Source organism: Sinocyclocheilus rhinocerous, unplaced genomic scaffold (assembly GCF_001515625.1).
Source record: "Sinocyclocheilus rhinocerous isolate Xijiao unplaced genomic scaffold, SAMN03320098_v1.1 scaffold392, whole genome shotgun sequence".
Taxonomy (NCBI): Eukaryota; Metazoa; Chordata; class Actinopteri; order Cypriniformes; family Cyprinidae; genus Sinocyclocheilus; species Sinocyclocheilus rhinocerous.
Genome location: NW_015638990.1, coordinates 1,046,606 through 1,061,497, shown reverse-complemented (window position 1 = coordinate 1,061,497; position 14,892 = coordinate 1,046,606). Strand labels below are relative to the sequence as shown.

Sequence of the window (14,892 nt, the reverse complement as noted above, 5' to 3'; positions counted from 1 at the left end):
ACCCAACAGGCTACTAATACTCTACTAATACTCTACTAATGACTAATGAGAGTTAGTGGTCACTTTATTTTAAGGTCCATTTCTCGCTATTATCAAACCATTAACTACGACTTTTGCCTCAATAAACTCCTAATTTGCTGCTTATTAATCGTTAGTAAGGTAGTTAAGTTTAAGTTAAATTTAGTTAAGTTTAGGTATTGGGTAGGATTAGAGATGTAGAATATGGTCATGCAGAATATAAGTACTAATAAACAGCCAATATGTTAATAATAGGCATGCTAATAAGCAACTAGCTAATAGTGAGAATTGATCCCTATACTAAAGTGTTAGCAGGTTAGTTGGCATGTAGCTGCAAAATTACTTACAGTCAACAGGATTTCTAAAGGCGGCCAATAAAATAAATTGTCACTGGGCAAATCAGTTCCCCTCAAATTTACAGTGGTGTACAGGTGTAGCTCATCACATTAATAATGCCATGTTTATTTAAAAAATAAAAGTAACATTATATTAAATAAATTTTTTCTTGTTTTTTATATAATACAGAAATATTGTAGAGGATAAAGTGTCCAAATATTTTTGAGGCCAATGTATTTCTCAATAATAAATTGTGCTCAGTAATAATAAGATATGTGAAAGCGGCCATGTACCCTTCACATTCAAATATATGCAGACCAGTGACCTGTTTTTCCTTCCAATGGGAATTGCAGTGACGGATTTATTCATTATGAGCTGCTATCCATGCTTTGTCACAGTACTGAATATTAATGAGCATGCAGATTAATTGTGGTTATTGTACACTTTCCCGGGATGTAGAGAGCAAGTGTCAGAAGTGACCTGGAGATGGGAGATGAGAGCATTTGTCATTGGTCTTTAGAGAGAGAGAGAGAGAGTGTGTGTGTGTGTGCGCTTGGCACTGATGTGTGTGTATGCCTGTGAATGTCTTTGAGACCTGTGTGTGTCCGTGTGTGTGTCTAATTATTGGTCTGTAGAGAGTCCGCTTGTCTCTCTGTCTTTTTAATTAAAGGCAGAGGCAGCGGAGGTCGAGTGGGTATCCAGACTCTAGAGAACCATGGTGAAAGACATAGAGAAGAGCAAAGGAAGTGCAGGGAACAAGAAACAAAGGAAGTCAGATCAAAATAAAATAGCATAACATAGAGGTCACACGAAATTTAGAGAGCAAGCTATTATAACCCAGTTCTGCCACAGAAAGGAAGTGACATCACAGAATCTGTGTTTACAGGGAGCAGAGATACGTTCAAGTCAAAGTTAAATCCCTTGAGTGTCTTTAACGTTAATGATGCAACCTTTTTGTTTCAGGCTGACTCTCTTTATTTTGACTTTGTTCAGATGACAGCTCAGTTCAATCTATTTTTATCTCAATGGCAAAACTTTCTCTCATATTTCTAGCTCTTTAACCCCAGTGACAGCTTGCGTTAATGTTCTGTGGCAGGTCTGAAAAATAAATCTCCTCTAAAAGGATACATCCTTTTAAAAATGACTAACACCTCTGTTTAACATTGTGTGGAGAAGGGCCATGAATATTTACCGCTTTATATGGGCCAATAATCTCACAGCAGGTTTTTCAGGGAGCTAAACAGCTTATTGTTCATCTAATACTTTTAACATCTATTTTTTATTTCAAAGACAAAAAACAAAGCTCTTCTCTTTTTCTTCACATTTGTTTCTGTTCATTCTTCACATGATGTGCTGCGAGCATCTTTCAGTTTCTCCTCAACAGGCCTCCTCTTTTTTCTTTCTCTTATTTTTTGTTGTTGTTTCAGTTAAATAAAATGCCATAGACAAACATTACATTTTGGCTCTGTTAAACTAGTTTACACAGCCAGAGGGTGCAGTTTCCTTTGATTTTCCATAAAAGAAATAATTTAAGTTGATTAAAAAAATGCCAGTGGTCTGCAGTTAGGAGAATTATAATAATAACATATATTGTTCAACTTGGGCTTTTAAAATATGAAAAGCTTAGCTTAACTTTTAAGTTTAAGTGGTTTCCATTTATTATGCATTCACGGGTTCACTAGTTCATGTAAGTTTAGAACACAATTTAGACTAAATATCTTGCTTTATCTTTGTTTAATATAATATAGAATAACTACACTATAGTTTAATATCACTATAATTTGCTTATCTAGGCTCATGTGTCAGGTTTGGTTCATTTTGAGAATGTTATGTATACTTTTTATGTTTTAGTCACTAGAAAGTTTACAGGTTTTTGTAGACACTGAAGACAGCACCACCTATTTGTGTGGAGGTACAGCACTGGCTTTCTCCAGAATAGTTGAGATCTGTATCTCATAGGGTTCTTTAGAGGTTTTATTGTCTTTGAGGCAACCTGGTTTCACAGGACAGACAGTCCTATTCTTATAGACAAAGAAACGCTGAAAGCATATTGATTTTCTGAAGGAGAAAAGGCTCCTTTCTTTAATGGTAGGCTCTATTTACTGTTTTTTTTTTTTGACATCCAGATACACCCATACATCACATGTACACACCTGCTTCCTGAAGGCATTAGTCTGAAGCTGTTTATTCACTCCTGTGTAAAACATGCCTGACACCAGTGAAACTCAGCAGGACTAAAAATTTGATTGTTTTAAGAAAATAATGATTTTATTTGCCCCACAGTTTTTAAAGAAAACTAAATTAGTGTGTTTAGTAATGCGCTTACAATGAAAGGGGTCATTCTACTAAAGTGTGAAGCAAGTATTCTTAAAGAACTTACACTTGTAAAAACTGTATGATGAATTGTATGTTTCTTATGTTCCAAATTAAATTCAAATGCTGTATGATTGCACAGATATAAGTATATAAGGGCATTTGTGTTTGGCTATTGTAACCAAGGAATAAATCTCTCAAAAAATCTCTGAAAGTCTAAATTAATTTATCTGGTAATCAGCAGAATGTCACAGTTGTCCAGAATATTTCTTTAGGCGGAAACCGAGCACTTTTAACTGCATGTAATCATTACATGGGGTGAGATAAAGCCACCAGGAAGACGTGCACTCATTTATCATGTGTATGTTAAGCTTGTAAATAAATTGTCATTGTCATTGCCATTGTCACTTGTGAAGACCTCCCTCTGTTATTGTAAAAATATGTATTCCTACACTAGATTTTCAGATTTTAATTAAGATATTATTTGGTTATTTATGTACCTTTATTTCAATTGAGACCATTCTCAAAAATGAGTTCCTAAGAGGACATAGCAAAACAAGTACCCAAAGTACTAGCTGATGACTTTATGACTTGTTTGTGTATGTATGTTGGCAGAAGCTCATGTGCCAGTGATTCGTCAGAAAAATGGAGCGTGGAACATGACTGAAGATTCAAGGAGTTTTGCAACCAGAAGTCTGGAATTCCTGCCCAGTTCTCTAAGCTGTAGAAAAGCTACAGAAAGAATCGAAATAAACAATAGAAAAAGTGAAAAAAGCACAAGCATTTTATATATAAACCCAAAAAAGAGGAGCTCAAAATATGCACAAGATATCTAAGTTTGGTTACACGTAAAGATTTATATGTGTGTGTTTATGTGTATGCTTACATGAGGGTTTCTTTTTATAACATGCAGTAAAATAAACCTCCCAGCTGTTGGCAGTGTTATGAAGGCTGCTGCTCTCAGCAGAAACTTTATGTGTGTTGTGTATGAATGTGTGCGCATATGTGCACCTGCTTGCGCTCTAACTGGGGGATCATCTCAGGGCGATGCGTATGAAGGTCATTTATATTCACACATGTATATTCATATGCAGATGTGTACTTGAGGATTATGTTTATGGAACTGGATAATGTACAGAGTTTTTATTATGGCCTTGTGTGGCCCCCAGGCTTTCTGGTGAATAAACACAAAATAAGATCCAGAAGTGGGTGAAAATGATTGAAATTTTCAGCGAGGCAGAATCGAGCAATGCAATGATTTGTGGATTTTCCTAAGGCAAAGCAGTGAGCATTAATAAAACATAAATATGAATAAGTATTCTCCTTTTCTAGGTGTGTGTATGTCTGTGAGAGCGCACATCTTTTGCTTATTTGACTGATGAGAAAACGCCTCTCGCCCCAAAGCACGAACTCATTCTTGAAATTCATCTATTGTGTGTATTATCCCCATAAACTCTATTTCATGCTATGAGTGTCTGCATTTCAAATCACGCTGTGAGAACTCTGACATACTTGCAAACACAAAACACAGAGGGTCTTTCATTTACCTTGATGGTTTATCATTAGAGCGTAAAGCGGTACGATACCCTACAGCCCCAAATAAAGCACCGGACACAAACAATTTATGAATTTCACAGAATTTATGATACTATGAATGCAGGCCTTCCATTCAACCTCCATTTTTGCCCTACCTCGTTATACTATTCAGACATGCGAAGCATATGATAATACAGCTTTATGTTATTAAAATGAACCACTTTAAAAAATCAATTCTACTTCTTCATCCCATCCCCTCCCTCCATTTTGCAACATATTTTAATGCCTTGAAGTTTATTGATTCATACGGCAGCGTCTAAACATGATACTCAGAGAGCACTAGAAGACAGATTGAGGAGGAAACACTATAAAAGGGAATGAAAAGGGGGGAAAATGAAAAAGTGAGGAATGTTGGATTAATATTCCACACACTCCAAGCACACATCGAAACTGATTGTTTCAATTCCACTAGAGTTAAACTGATATATTATGCCCAGTCTGTTCATGATCACTGGATTTATGAGAGAATAAAGATTCCTCCGTCCTTTGTATTTTATTCAAATTGTGAGCATAAATTTCAGTTTGGCGCTAACTCAGGGGGTGTATTACAGTACACAGAAACAAATTAGTGCCAAAAACACTGAGATATGAGCTGCGAAGTCCACCAGAGAGAAACAAAAGTCACAATGTGCTGCGTGACTCCTTTGAGAGCAGAATCACAATGAACATGTTTCTCTGCTCTCATAGAAACAGTATTGCAATGGAAAATTCAGTGTTGTCCTGTAGAACGTTCAGTGCTTTACTCTGACTGCATTTTGCTGTTGGAATGCCAGTGGAACAATGAGCAGGTAGTTCCATTTCATTTCACCATTTTAATTGAATTCATCTGAGTGTTTGAAAACAAAGTCTCAGACCGAAAAACTGACACAGAACATATAGACTTTTTAATCACCTACCCAAGTGTAGGGTTTCGGAAACAGTTTTAATTATGGCCTTCATCATTTGCAGTAAAATTACCACTTAAAATGGGTCTTCTTGTTTTCTTGATTGTTTGTGCTTGCGGTCCCAGATTGCCGCTGTTTGCTTTCAGGTACGAGCGTGGTTTGCTAGGTTATTTTTGCCTCAGACAACCTGCTGGGGAATCATGAGCCTCTAGTCTGTTTTACTCTCCAATAGGGTTGATTGGTATACCAACACTAAAAAAAGTAATTTGGCAAATATCATTACTTGGCCCAGTCAATAATGTTCCGCTCTTTAGCATAGTTTGGCATTTCTGGCACTGTGACTTGAAGCATGAAAGTGAATGTGTTAATGTGTGAGATTCATTAAATGTGTTATGTTTTTCAACACATTTATCTTTTGACGTTTTTTGACGTTACAGCTGTTTCGTTCTGTACTTAAAAAAATGTACAAATAAAATCCAGATGGGATTAACAAATCTAAAGTCATATGCACTTTTTGTATGGTGGGATTTGTCATCAAAGCTCAATAAATATTGTATTATTGTAAAAACATTACTTAAGACAATCAACAAAAAGCATTTTTCATATAATTGTATGTAAAATTGTTATATTATTTACTTATTATTGCAGCTTTGCATTGGTTTAGAATTTGCATTTCCTGTGCATTTTGAGAAACTGAAGAATTGTGCTTAAACTGTTTTAGAAATCTACTTTTTTCATAAGCATTGCAGTCACTAAATCCAACACATACACATTACTAAGTGTGTTAATGTGTTAGAAATTATGAGATAATCATGAATTATTGACACTGGGCCTATTTAACAGTCCTACAGTAGTTTCATTTCATTTTGACTGAGGCTGTTTATTTGTTGCTTAAGATGTTAATTTAGTTGAGGTGCCAGAGGCTGGTATTCTACTGAAGCCAACATTTTGGTATTGATGCAACAATACTCCCCAGTTCAAGTTGCATTTAGTTAAGCCAAGAGCGGTATCATTTATGTTCTGTGGCTAGGAAACTAGAAACCCCTCACAGGCCGTGTTCTTCTCTTAGAAAAAAGAAAGAATACAACATTCTTTAATGGCTTCAAAAGAAAAATGGAGAAAGTAAGACTTTCAGTCAACAAATTGATTTAAAATGTCAACCTGTCCCACTCCATATATTATTTCATTTTTAAAAAGTTATAGCTTAAAAGCTGAAGTTTACAAGTGTATCATGATTTCCCATGAGTGGATTTTAAAAGGCTTATGATCCTCTTTGAGAATAGCCTTGAGTCTTCTTCAAAATGTCATGGTCCACAACAACATAAATAAAACAGAATAATTTTAGTAGGGTAGTAACTTGGAAAACAGTAATCAATGGGGGGGAAAAAAAGAATTCAAACATTTTTTGGTGCTTATTTGTGCAAAAAGGCGCTTACTATGAATAGTTAGAACATTACTGTGAGAATTGGTCAAACATGTAGAAATCTGCTAAATTTTTTCATGTTTTCTGTATTTATTTGGGGGGTAAACATGCAGATTGCTGACCTCTAATGAGTTTATAGCAATATGGCAAAATACGTTAAATGTGCTTAGAGTACTTCACTTTTATTAGTTTCTAAAAGCATCATCAAATTAGCCAGAGTCTTTAATAAATGAGCATGCAATGTGTGTTGTAATTCTGCAGAAATTTGCAAAGGTTTCTGTGGAATTCTGCAGGCACAGATGCTATACTGATATACTTATGATTAAAAAGACTAATAAAATAAACTATTGTTATTCAAGCCACAGGGTACATATTACTTTGGCTAAATGAAAATGACTTAGAACTGATTTCGGATCTTATTGAATATGGCTGAAACACATACTGTACATTAATGCTGGAATATTCTGAATTAGTAAATTATAGTTTAATGTAATCATATATCTAATTACATTCTAACATTGTTAAATATTGGGCCACAGAATAAAGGTTCAGCAGACATTGTTTATTGTCATTTTAACGTTGGAAAAAAAACTTATAGGCAAAAACTGGTCGTTCAAATTGCATGTGCCTTTTTTACTGTGTACACCTGATGTCTTTTTGTGTAATATAAAAATATACACACATGCAATACAGTAGTCAATCCTGCTGTTTTTAATGCTTGTAGGCACCAGAGTAAACGTCCAGTTTGAAAAAAAAAAAACGGTTCCTAAAGTGATGTCTTGCCGTTTCGGTCTCAAAAGCTGTAAAAAGTATTGTAAGCTTCCTCTGGAAGACACATCAGCTATGTTAGTAGTACTATACCATCTGTTCTTACTCTGGTTATTGTTTTTGATTTCACTACTTGTTGTCACTGTCAAGTGAGCAGACTTCAGTGGATACTGATTGGTCTTAGCAGGAGTTGTTTCCATGGTATCACGCAGAGCACAACAAAATGGCCATGCACAGCACTATAAGCTGCAATTTAGATAATCATATTTCATGGGCAAATGCAATAAAGTAAATGAAATAGATATGGGAATTATGGAAATGGAAATGTTCAGTTGTAGGATTCGGTTTTATGACACCGGCTCTAGCTGAAAAAGACAGGAATGTTGAGTCTTCAACAATGTTGACATGTTTTGCATGTAATGAAACTTATTTCTGAGAGAACAAAAGGTAGAGGAACAAAAAGATGAATGTACTGGCGAAGCTTTTTCATGTATTTGAGGTTAGAAGAATAAAGCGACTGAACAGACCTCAGTGTATTGACTGTAATATGACAGTAAGTCATTCATGTTTAAACTGAATCTGATCTTAGCCTGAACATGAATTGATCAAACCCACCATTCATATGCAAATGTAATTAAATCTGCATAACATCCCTGCACATATTATTGACCTCATAGAAAAGGACAATAGAAACCTCGACTTTGATATTAATATTCATTTTCAGCCCCATGGACACCGGTCTCTCTCTCTTTGGCTCTTTCAGGAGATGTAATTAGTTCTAGTATCACGGTGGTTTCGCTGGTTCAGGAAGCTGAGTGAGTTTGACTGGGGTCCTGCTCTTTCAGATATGCTGTATTTGGATATGCTAATAGTTTGTCCTCCTCTGATTGGTTAATTAACCTCAGATGAAAACGTCCCGTCACAGGTGGGGCCGTGAGGAGTGAAGGTTGCACACACATGCAAACACAGGATCTGGTATGGCGGCGTTAGTAAAGTCACAGACTGCCGATAGGCTGGAATAGATTTTCCTATAACGGCTGTGTTTGCATCCGCATCCGTTTTGTGAATTATTACTCGATTTTCTTTTAGGTTAATGACAATACTCCTGTTGACTGAACTCTCATTAGGGAACAATCATGGAGTGTGAAATGAAATATTGGACCTTTTAGACTAATATTCATTAGTGTGTGGACGCGATACTGAAGACTGTGTTCTCACACAGTCACGGTTGCAAAGGGACCACTTACTGTCTGCTTTTGATTCAAAGTCTCTCTCTATCCCTTTCTTTTTTTGTGGTAAAAACTCACAGTGGAAAGACAGATGCTCGTTTGTTCGCTGTTGTTTATGTGTGTGTGCTCAGAATGTTTTGTCAGGTGGGAAGAGCAAAGCATTTTACCTGCCACGTTTCAGCGTGACATTTGACAGCTTGAGCGTGTTTGTGTTTTAGCGTATGCGTGTACTGCGTCGTGTTTTTTTCTCTCTCTCTATCTCTCTTTTCTTCCCCTGATCATCATTACCTCCATCAGACTGTCCTGGCTCTGAGTGCATTGCCTCTTATTCTGCTGTCATCTCAAGATAATAAAATTCACACCTGATATTTACTCTCATCCATCACCGCAAAGCTGGCTGACAGACATTTTATCATTTAGCGTAGCACATTAAGAGTGCTGTAGCTGGGGAAATGTGTAAATGGGGATTGCTGGGTGATTTGTTAAATGTCTGCGTGTTTTTCTTTCAGGTGATCCTGATTTTGACAAAACTGTTCGACTTTAACCTGGGAACCGTGACGGAGAGTTCGCTATGGAGGTAAACCTACTTCTGTGAATGGAAACTCTGAGTTTATTCAGTTATTTGAGCATCAGTGCTCTGGCACCCCTTGTGAAAACAAAGTACTCTTTAGTATGTTTTAAAAAGAGAACTTATAGGGTTACCATATGTCCTCTTTTTCCCGGACATGTCCTGTTTGGAATTTCTTAATTGCCTGAAGTGTCTGGGATTTGGCTTGGCTTTCCTATTGTTTTGAAACTTGCTGAAATTAATGACAGAAAAGTAGTTTGACCAATTGTGTGCAGACATTGTACATAATTGACCAATCAAGAACGTGGGATGATGATTGCATGATAATGCAATTCAATGAAAATGTATTATAGTTTAATTTATATTAAATGCAATTTACGGTGGCTGAGAGAGCTCAACGCACTGCAAATGAAAAAAACACATACAAATAGAAAAAACACCTGCAAATTAAGAAAACATCTTCATCAATTTGACAACACACTCGCTGCAAATGCTCACAACACAACCAAATAAAGAAATGCGCTGCAAATAGGCACAGACCACATCGGAAATGTTTAAGGGAACCGCAAAGTGACGAACATGGCTGGGACATATTTATCAATGTTTGCTCTGAAAGGTGAGATTTTTGTTTATTTTAACATCCTGATCATACGATTCCTTTGCTGCTTCTTCTTTTTTTTTTTTTATTATTAGCCTAAATAAGCTGAGGAAATACACAATTTCTGTAACTGTGAAAGCATGTAAGCTGACTAAATTACTTTACAACTTGCCTTACAAAAATTAACCATATGGTTTTAATATTAAAATTAATTAATTAATAAATACATTTATTATGTAAAAAATAAATAAAAACAAATAAAAAAATGGTTACTATAGTTAAACCATATTAACCACAAATTAACCATGGATTTACTACACTAACCATAGTTTAACCTTGGTATTTGTACAACTGTGGTTATACAAATAGTAATCAATAAAAAAAAAAACAGGTTTAATTTTCGTTTTGTTGGGGTAATTTTGGCATTGTTGTGGTCCTCCCGTTGTGGTATGTACTTGCGTTTCTGTATTTGGTTGTGTTATGAGTTTTTGCAGTGCGTTTCTTTATTTGTTTGTGTTGTGAGCATTTGCGGCGCGTTTCTGTTTTTCCAGCGCGTTTCTTTATTTGGTTGTGTTGTGAGCATTTGAAGCACGTTTCTTTATTTGGTTATGTTGTGAGCATTTGCAGCGCGTTTCTTTATTTGTTTGTGTTGTGAGCATTTGCAGAGCGTTTCTGTATTTGTTTGGGTTGTGGGCATTTGCAGCGTGTTTTTGTATTTGATTCTGTTGCGAGTATTTGCAGCACATGTGCTGTCAAACTGATGAAGATGTTTTCTTAATTTGCTGGGGCTTTTTCTATTTGCATGTGTTTTCTGAAGTTGCAGCGCGTTGAGCTCTCTCGGCCACCGTAGCAATTAGTTTAACTTAAAGTGCTTTTTAAAAGGTAGTTTAAGTATATATTTATATGAAATTTCATAATTCCTCCTATTGTTTTCGAAATATGGTTAAAGTCTACTGCTGAAAGTACTGACACATTTATGGTAAGCTAAAATATACATTTATGCCATTTCTATTGAAACTTGTTTAGCATGTATTTTCATGTATTTGTAATTGCACATTTGTAATGATGAAGTTGCAATTTAGTATGTAATTTATTAACTTTGGTATCATTTGGATATATTAATTTATTAATTTTTATTAACTTTTAACTTAAATCTAATAAGGCACCTACAGTTTTAACCAATTTAATTATATTACAATTATAATACAATAAAAATTTATATAATTATAATCAAAGTCCTTTACATGTGCTTTAGTATGTTAGTCAACACATGAAGTGTAATTAACTTCTTTAAAGTATGACAAATGGCTATTTAAACAATTATTAAAATTTACTTTAAAACATTTAATTTTACATTATTATAGTGCACTTTTTAAAAATGTACAAAAGTGTAGTAAGAAACTGTTTTATACTTTTAAGATTTGAAGCACACTATAGTGCATGTTCAATAGAATTAAGCTCACTTCTTTTTAACAGGGGGCAGCTCATAAATTCATGTAAATACAGAATAATCTGTTGTACGCCTTCTGTATGTAAAGTTTGCCATTCCTCATGGGTGTGTGTTACAGACTCGATATTTTTTACTTAGTATTTTATAGTGAGAGCACAGGGACCATTTTGTAACAGTGCTAGGAAAAGGGCAGGGACATAAAGCTTGCATTCTTTCAATAGTAACTGGTGTGAACCTTCTAACTGCTGCAGCATTGCTGAACCAGCCTGAATGAAATGATCTGATAATGCTGTGGTATTAGTATTTCGCTTCCAGCCCATTACAAATCAACACACATTCGTACATTAGCCACAAGTGCGTTAGTGGCAAGTACAGCAGACTATATGAATGGCAAAGATCTGGGATGAAATTCTGCTCGGAAGCACTTTCACTGACCATTGCTGATATGCCCCTGGGTGAAGCACTTAATCCCTGTCTTCTCCTGGGACACTCTGTACCATGACCCGACTCTCTCTCTGTCTCTCTCTCTGTCATAGTGCGTAGACAATGGAAAGAAAAGAATTGCAAGGTAGCTGTGTAAGCCAGGCTTGTACATAAAGAAAGAAAGCACTGACTATACATTCTCTCACCTCACTTTTTGAAAATTTTCCCCCATTAATTTCGACTTCACATCACAGAGAACAATCATTTACTCATTTATAAACCCTCACTATTCACAAAACAATTTTTCTGGCTTTTTACAAGTTGCTGAGAAGCTCGTCGTACTTTAGTATGCTTTTTTAAGTTTCTGATTAGACTGCTGCGGTGCATTTCTCTCTGGCTGTCTGAAAGGGTCTGTTTAAAAATTCCCCTTCTCACTTGAGCATTTCCAAACTATTTTATCCATTAAAATGTCTCCCAGTGAAATCTACAGTTCACTGCGATTAAAGTACCTTTAATTAAATTTAAAAACCCTAGACCCTCAATTTTTTAATGGCTAACTGGTTCTGTCTGAACTAGTATAGCCCCTTTACTTTTATGCTTCTGTACTGTTCAGACCTGCAATGGAATTGGGGCTTCAAAGATGTTGAATTGACAATTTTTTGTCCTTAATTTAATTTAAATATTAATAATATTTAAAACTAAAATGATTAGTGCTTTATTTAAATCAGACTAATAATACAACATAACCACCTCTCTGCACCTTAAATTTAATTACTCTATTTATTATAGTTATGTGCTTGATTTTTCCATTTATTAAAATTGTGATTTACACATAAACTCTATAAATAGCAACTGGATGTAAATGGAATTGAACTAAAGAGTAATTGTAGCCATAAGCACAACATGATCATCATCATCAGTACAGCTGATAGTTGGATGGACTTTTGTTCGTTTTAATTAAAAGAATAATGAAAACAATGTTGCAATAATTAAACGGCCTACTTGATATGTTTTGGGAGATATGTAATATGACATCATCCTTTATCAACATGCCATCATTGCAAACGTGCGCATAGACACAAATGCTCGCGCTCGCACACACATACACACTGCAATCACCTTGAAGGAAGGCTTTGTTTAATTTCTTTTTGGCTGCAAGCCCTGATGAGATTTCCTCTCCTGGTGTGTCACTCAGAGAGGGAGGTGAGCTGGGGGGTTTACAGAGAGAAAAAACAGAAAGCCATTATCAAACTTCCACAAACAGAAATGGCATAAACAGGAAATGAGGAAAAGGAAAGTGGAGGAATGGGAGAGAAGGAGGAACAAAGAGAGAGCGAATGGAAGAGAGAGAGAGAGAGAGAGAGTAGCGGGGGGAGGGATGTGGCATCGTGTTATTAAAAGAGGTGAATGTTAAAGCTCAGCTTGCAGGCTGTAGTAAATGATGTCGGTAATAACAGTATGAATGATTAATGAATGTTGCTGTTGGCGGCATAAAAGGAGAAAAAAAAATATGAAGACAAATCACGGCTCATTCAGAGAAGCTAGTTAATCACACTCTCCTGTGTTTTAAAATAAAGATACACGCTCTAAAAAGTATCCAGCCTGCCCATGCGATTATTAAATCACACACACGTACCCAGGCGTATTTGTCCTGAGAGGAGGAGTAATGTCCTCTTGAGTACAGTGCAGATCTGCTGGAGGAGAGAGAGAGAGCGAGGGGGAAGCTTGACCGGACCAGAAATGTCGGAGGAGCTTTTTAGGGCAGGAACTCAAGCACCGTTCGAGGGCGCTCAGAGAACCATCTTCCTCTTCACCTGTGCCGCTACAGCTTACACAACCCAAATAACCTCAACAGCTCTGAACGGCCGTGTAATTGTATCCGATGGTAAAAGTGTCAGAGTATGAGCACTCTCAGCGCATTCAGAGATGTGCACTCGAGGAGATAATGCTTCAGACGACACATACACGTGTGCTTCTCCAGCAACTGTCTGGCCTAAAACCATTAGCGTTATTATACTTGTAAGAGTTCGGCAGACTCTCCTGTCTGCTGTCGTACCTGCTGGAGAAGAGACGGTGTTAATGAGTTCCGATGGAACGGAGACGTGCGCATACACAACAGCTTCAGTTAATTACGCCAATGACTTCTGAAAATCTCAGCTTCGCTGCAGATGTGGCGCGCCGTGCTCCTGACACGTCGAGTTATAGAGCTCGCGTGGGGGATGCGGGTTCTAACATGGCCCATGATGTTTCCTGTCACCTTTTATTGTGCCTGTCTAATAAAAAGGCAAAAGACTGTGTCCACATGTCCATGTTATTTTGAGATTTTGTACTAACCAGCTGTGATGGCAACAAGGGACACGCAACAAGACATTTTGGTTGTTTGGTTTCTGTCCTTCTGTGTAGCAGTTTGTGAAATCGAACTGGTCCTTTTCGAAGGCTCTTTTGTCGCTTTTGACCTTTCAGTGAGGACAGAAAAATCACATGATTCAGAAAACGTCTTGTGTCACGCCCGGTTAGGACAAGCTGAATGGCTTTAAAAAATCCTCAGCTCTTCTTTTGTGTTTTCACTTTGCTTTGTTTGAAATCAAATGTCTGTGTGGGTCAATGACACACGAGTCTCTACAGTAAAGAAAAGGAAACATCTTAAAAGTAAGGAAAATCTAAAGATATGTTTCAGTTGCCTAGAAATACTCTTTATATTGCTTTCATATTGTTTTGAAAAACTTCTACACCATTTAAGAAAAGTTTCAGTTTAATGACTCATGCAGTGCAATCATCAAGTAGCATTTTTCTTGAACATGTTTCTTGTGTCAGTGTACAGTGTACTCATTTTTTGGTATATATACATATATATTAAATTTTCTTTTAAACATGAATAACGTCTCGGTTACATATGGTAACCCTCGTTCCCTGAAGGAGGGAACGGAGACGTCACGTCGGATGACCGACGAATTGGGATCCCAATTTGTCGGTCATCCGACGTGATGTCGAGAGTGACCAACTGAAAGGGAACTAACCTATAAATGTCATAGTTTTGGATTTTTATAGTTTACCACAGAAGAGGTGTATTCAAGTTATTGTATGAATTGGATTTTAATTTAAAACTAATAAGGTTCCATTACTTGTTAACTATATTAATTAAAGGGGTCATATGATGCAATTTCATTTTTTCCTTTCTTTTTGGAGTGTTACAAGCTCTTGGTGCATAAAGAAGATCTGTAAAGTTGCAAAGACTAAAGTCTCAAATCCAAAGAGATATTCTTTATAAAAGTTAAGAGTCAGCCAC

At 36.3% G+C, this 14,892-nt stretch overlaps 1 protein-coding gene across 1 annotated transcript in view; it reads left to right on the top strand.

Annotated features, from left to right (window-relative positions):
- The window catches only part of sorcs3b (sortilin related VPS10 domain containing receptor 3b), a 70,063-nt gene that overhangs the window by 8,373 nt on the left and 46,798 nt on the right, over positions 1 to 14,892 (top strand). Inside the window, exon 2 of the mRNA XM_016566426.1 lies at positions 9,077 to 9,144. Coding sequence (XP_016421912.1) covers positions 9,077 to 9,144 — 68 coding nt within the window. The remainder of the gene's footprint in view (positions 1 to 9,076; positions 9,145 to 14,892) is intronic.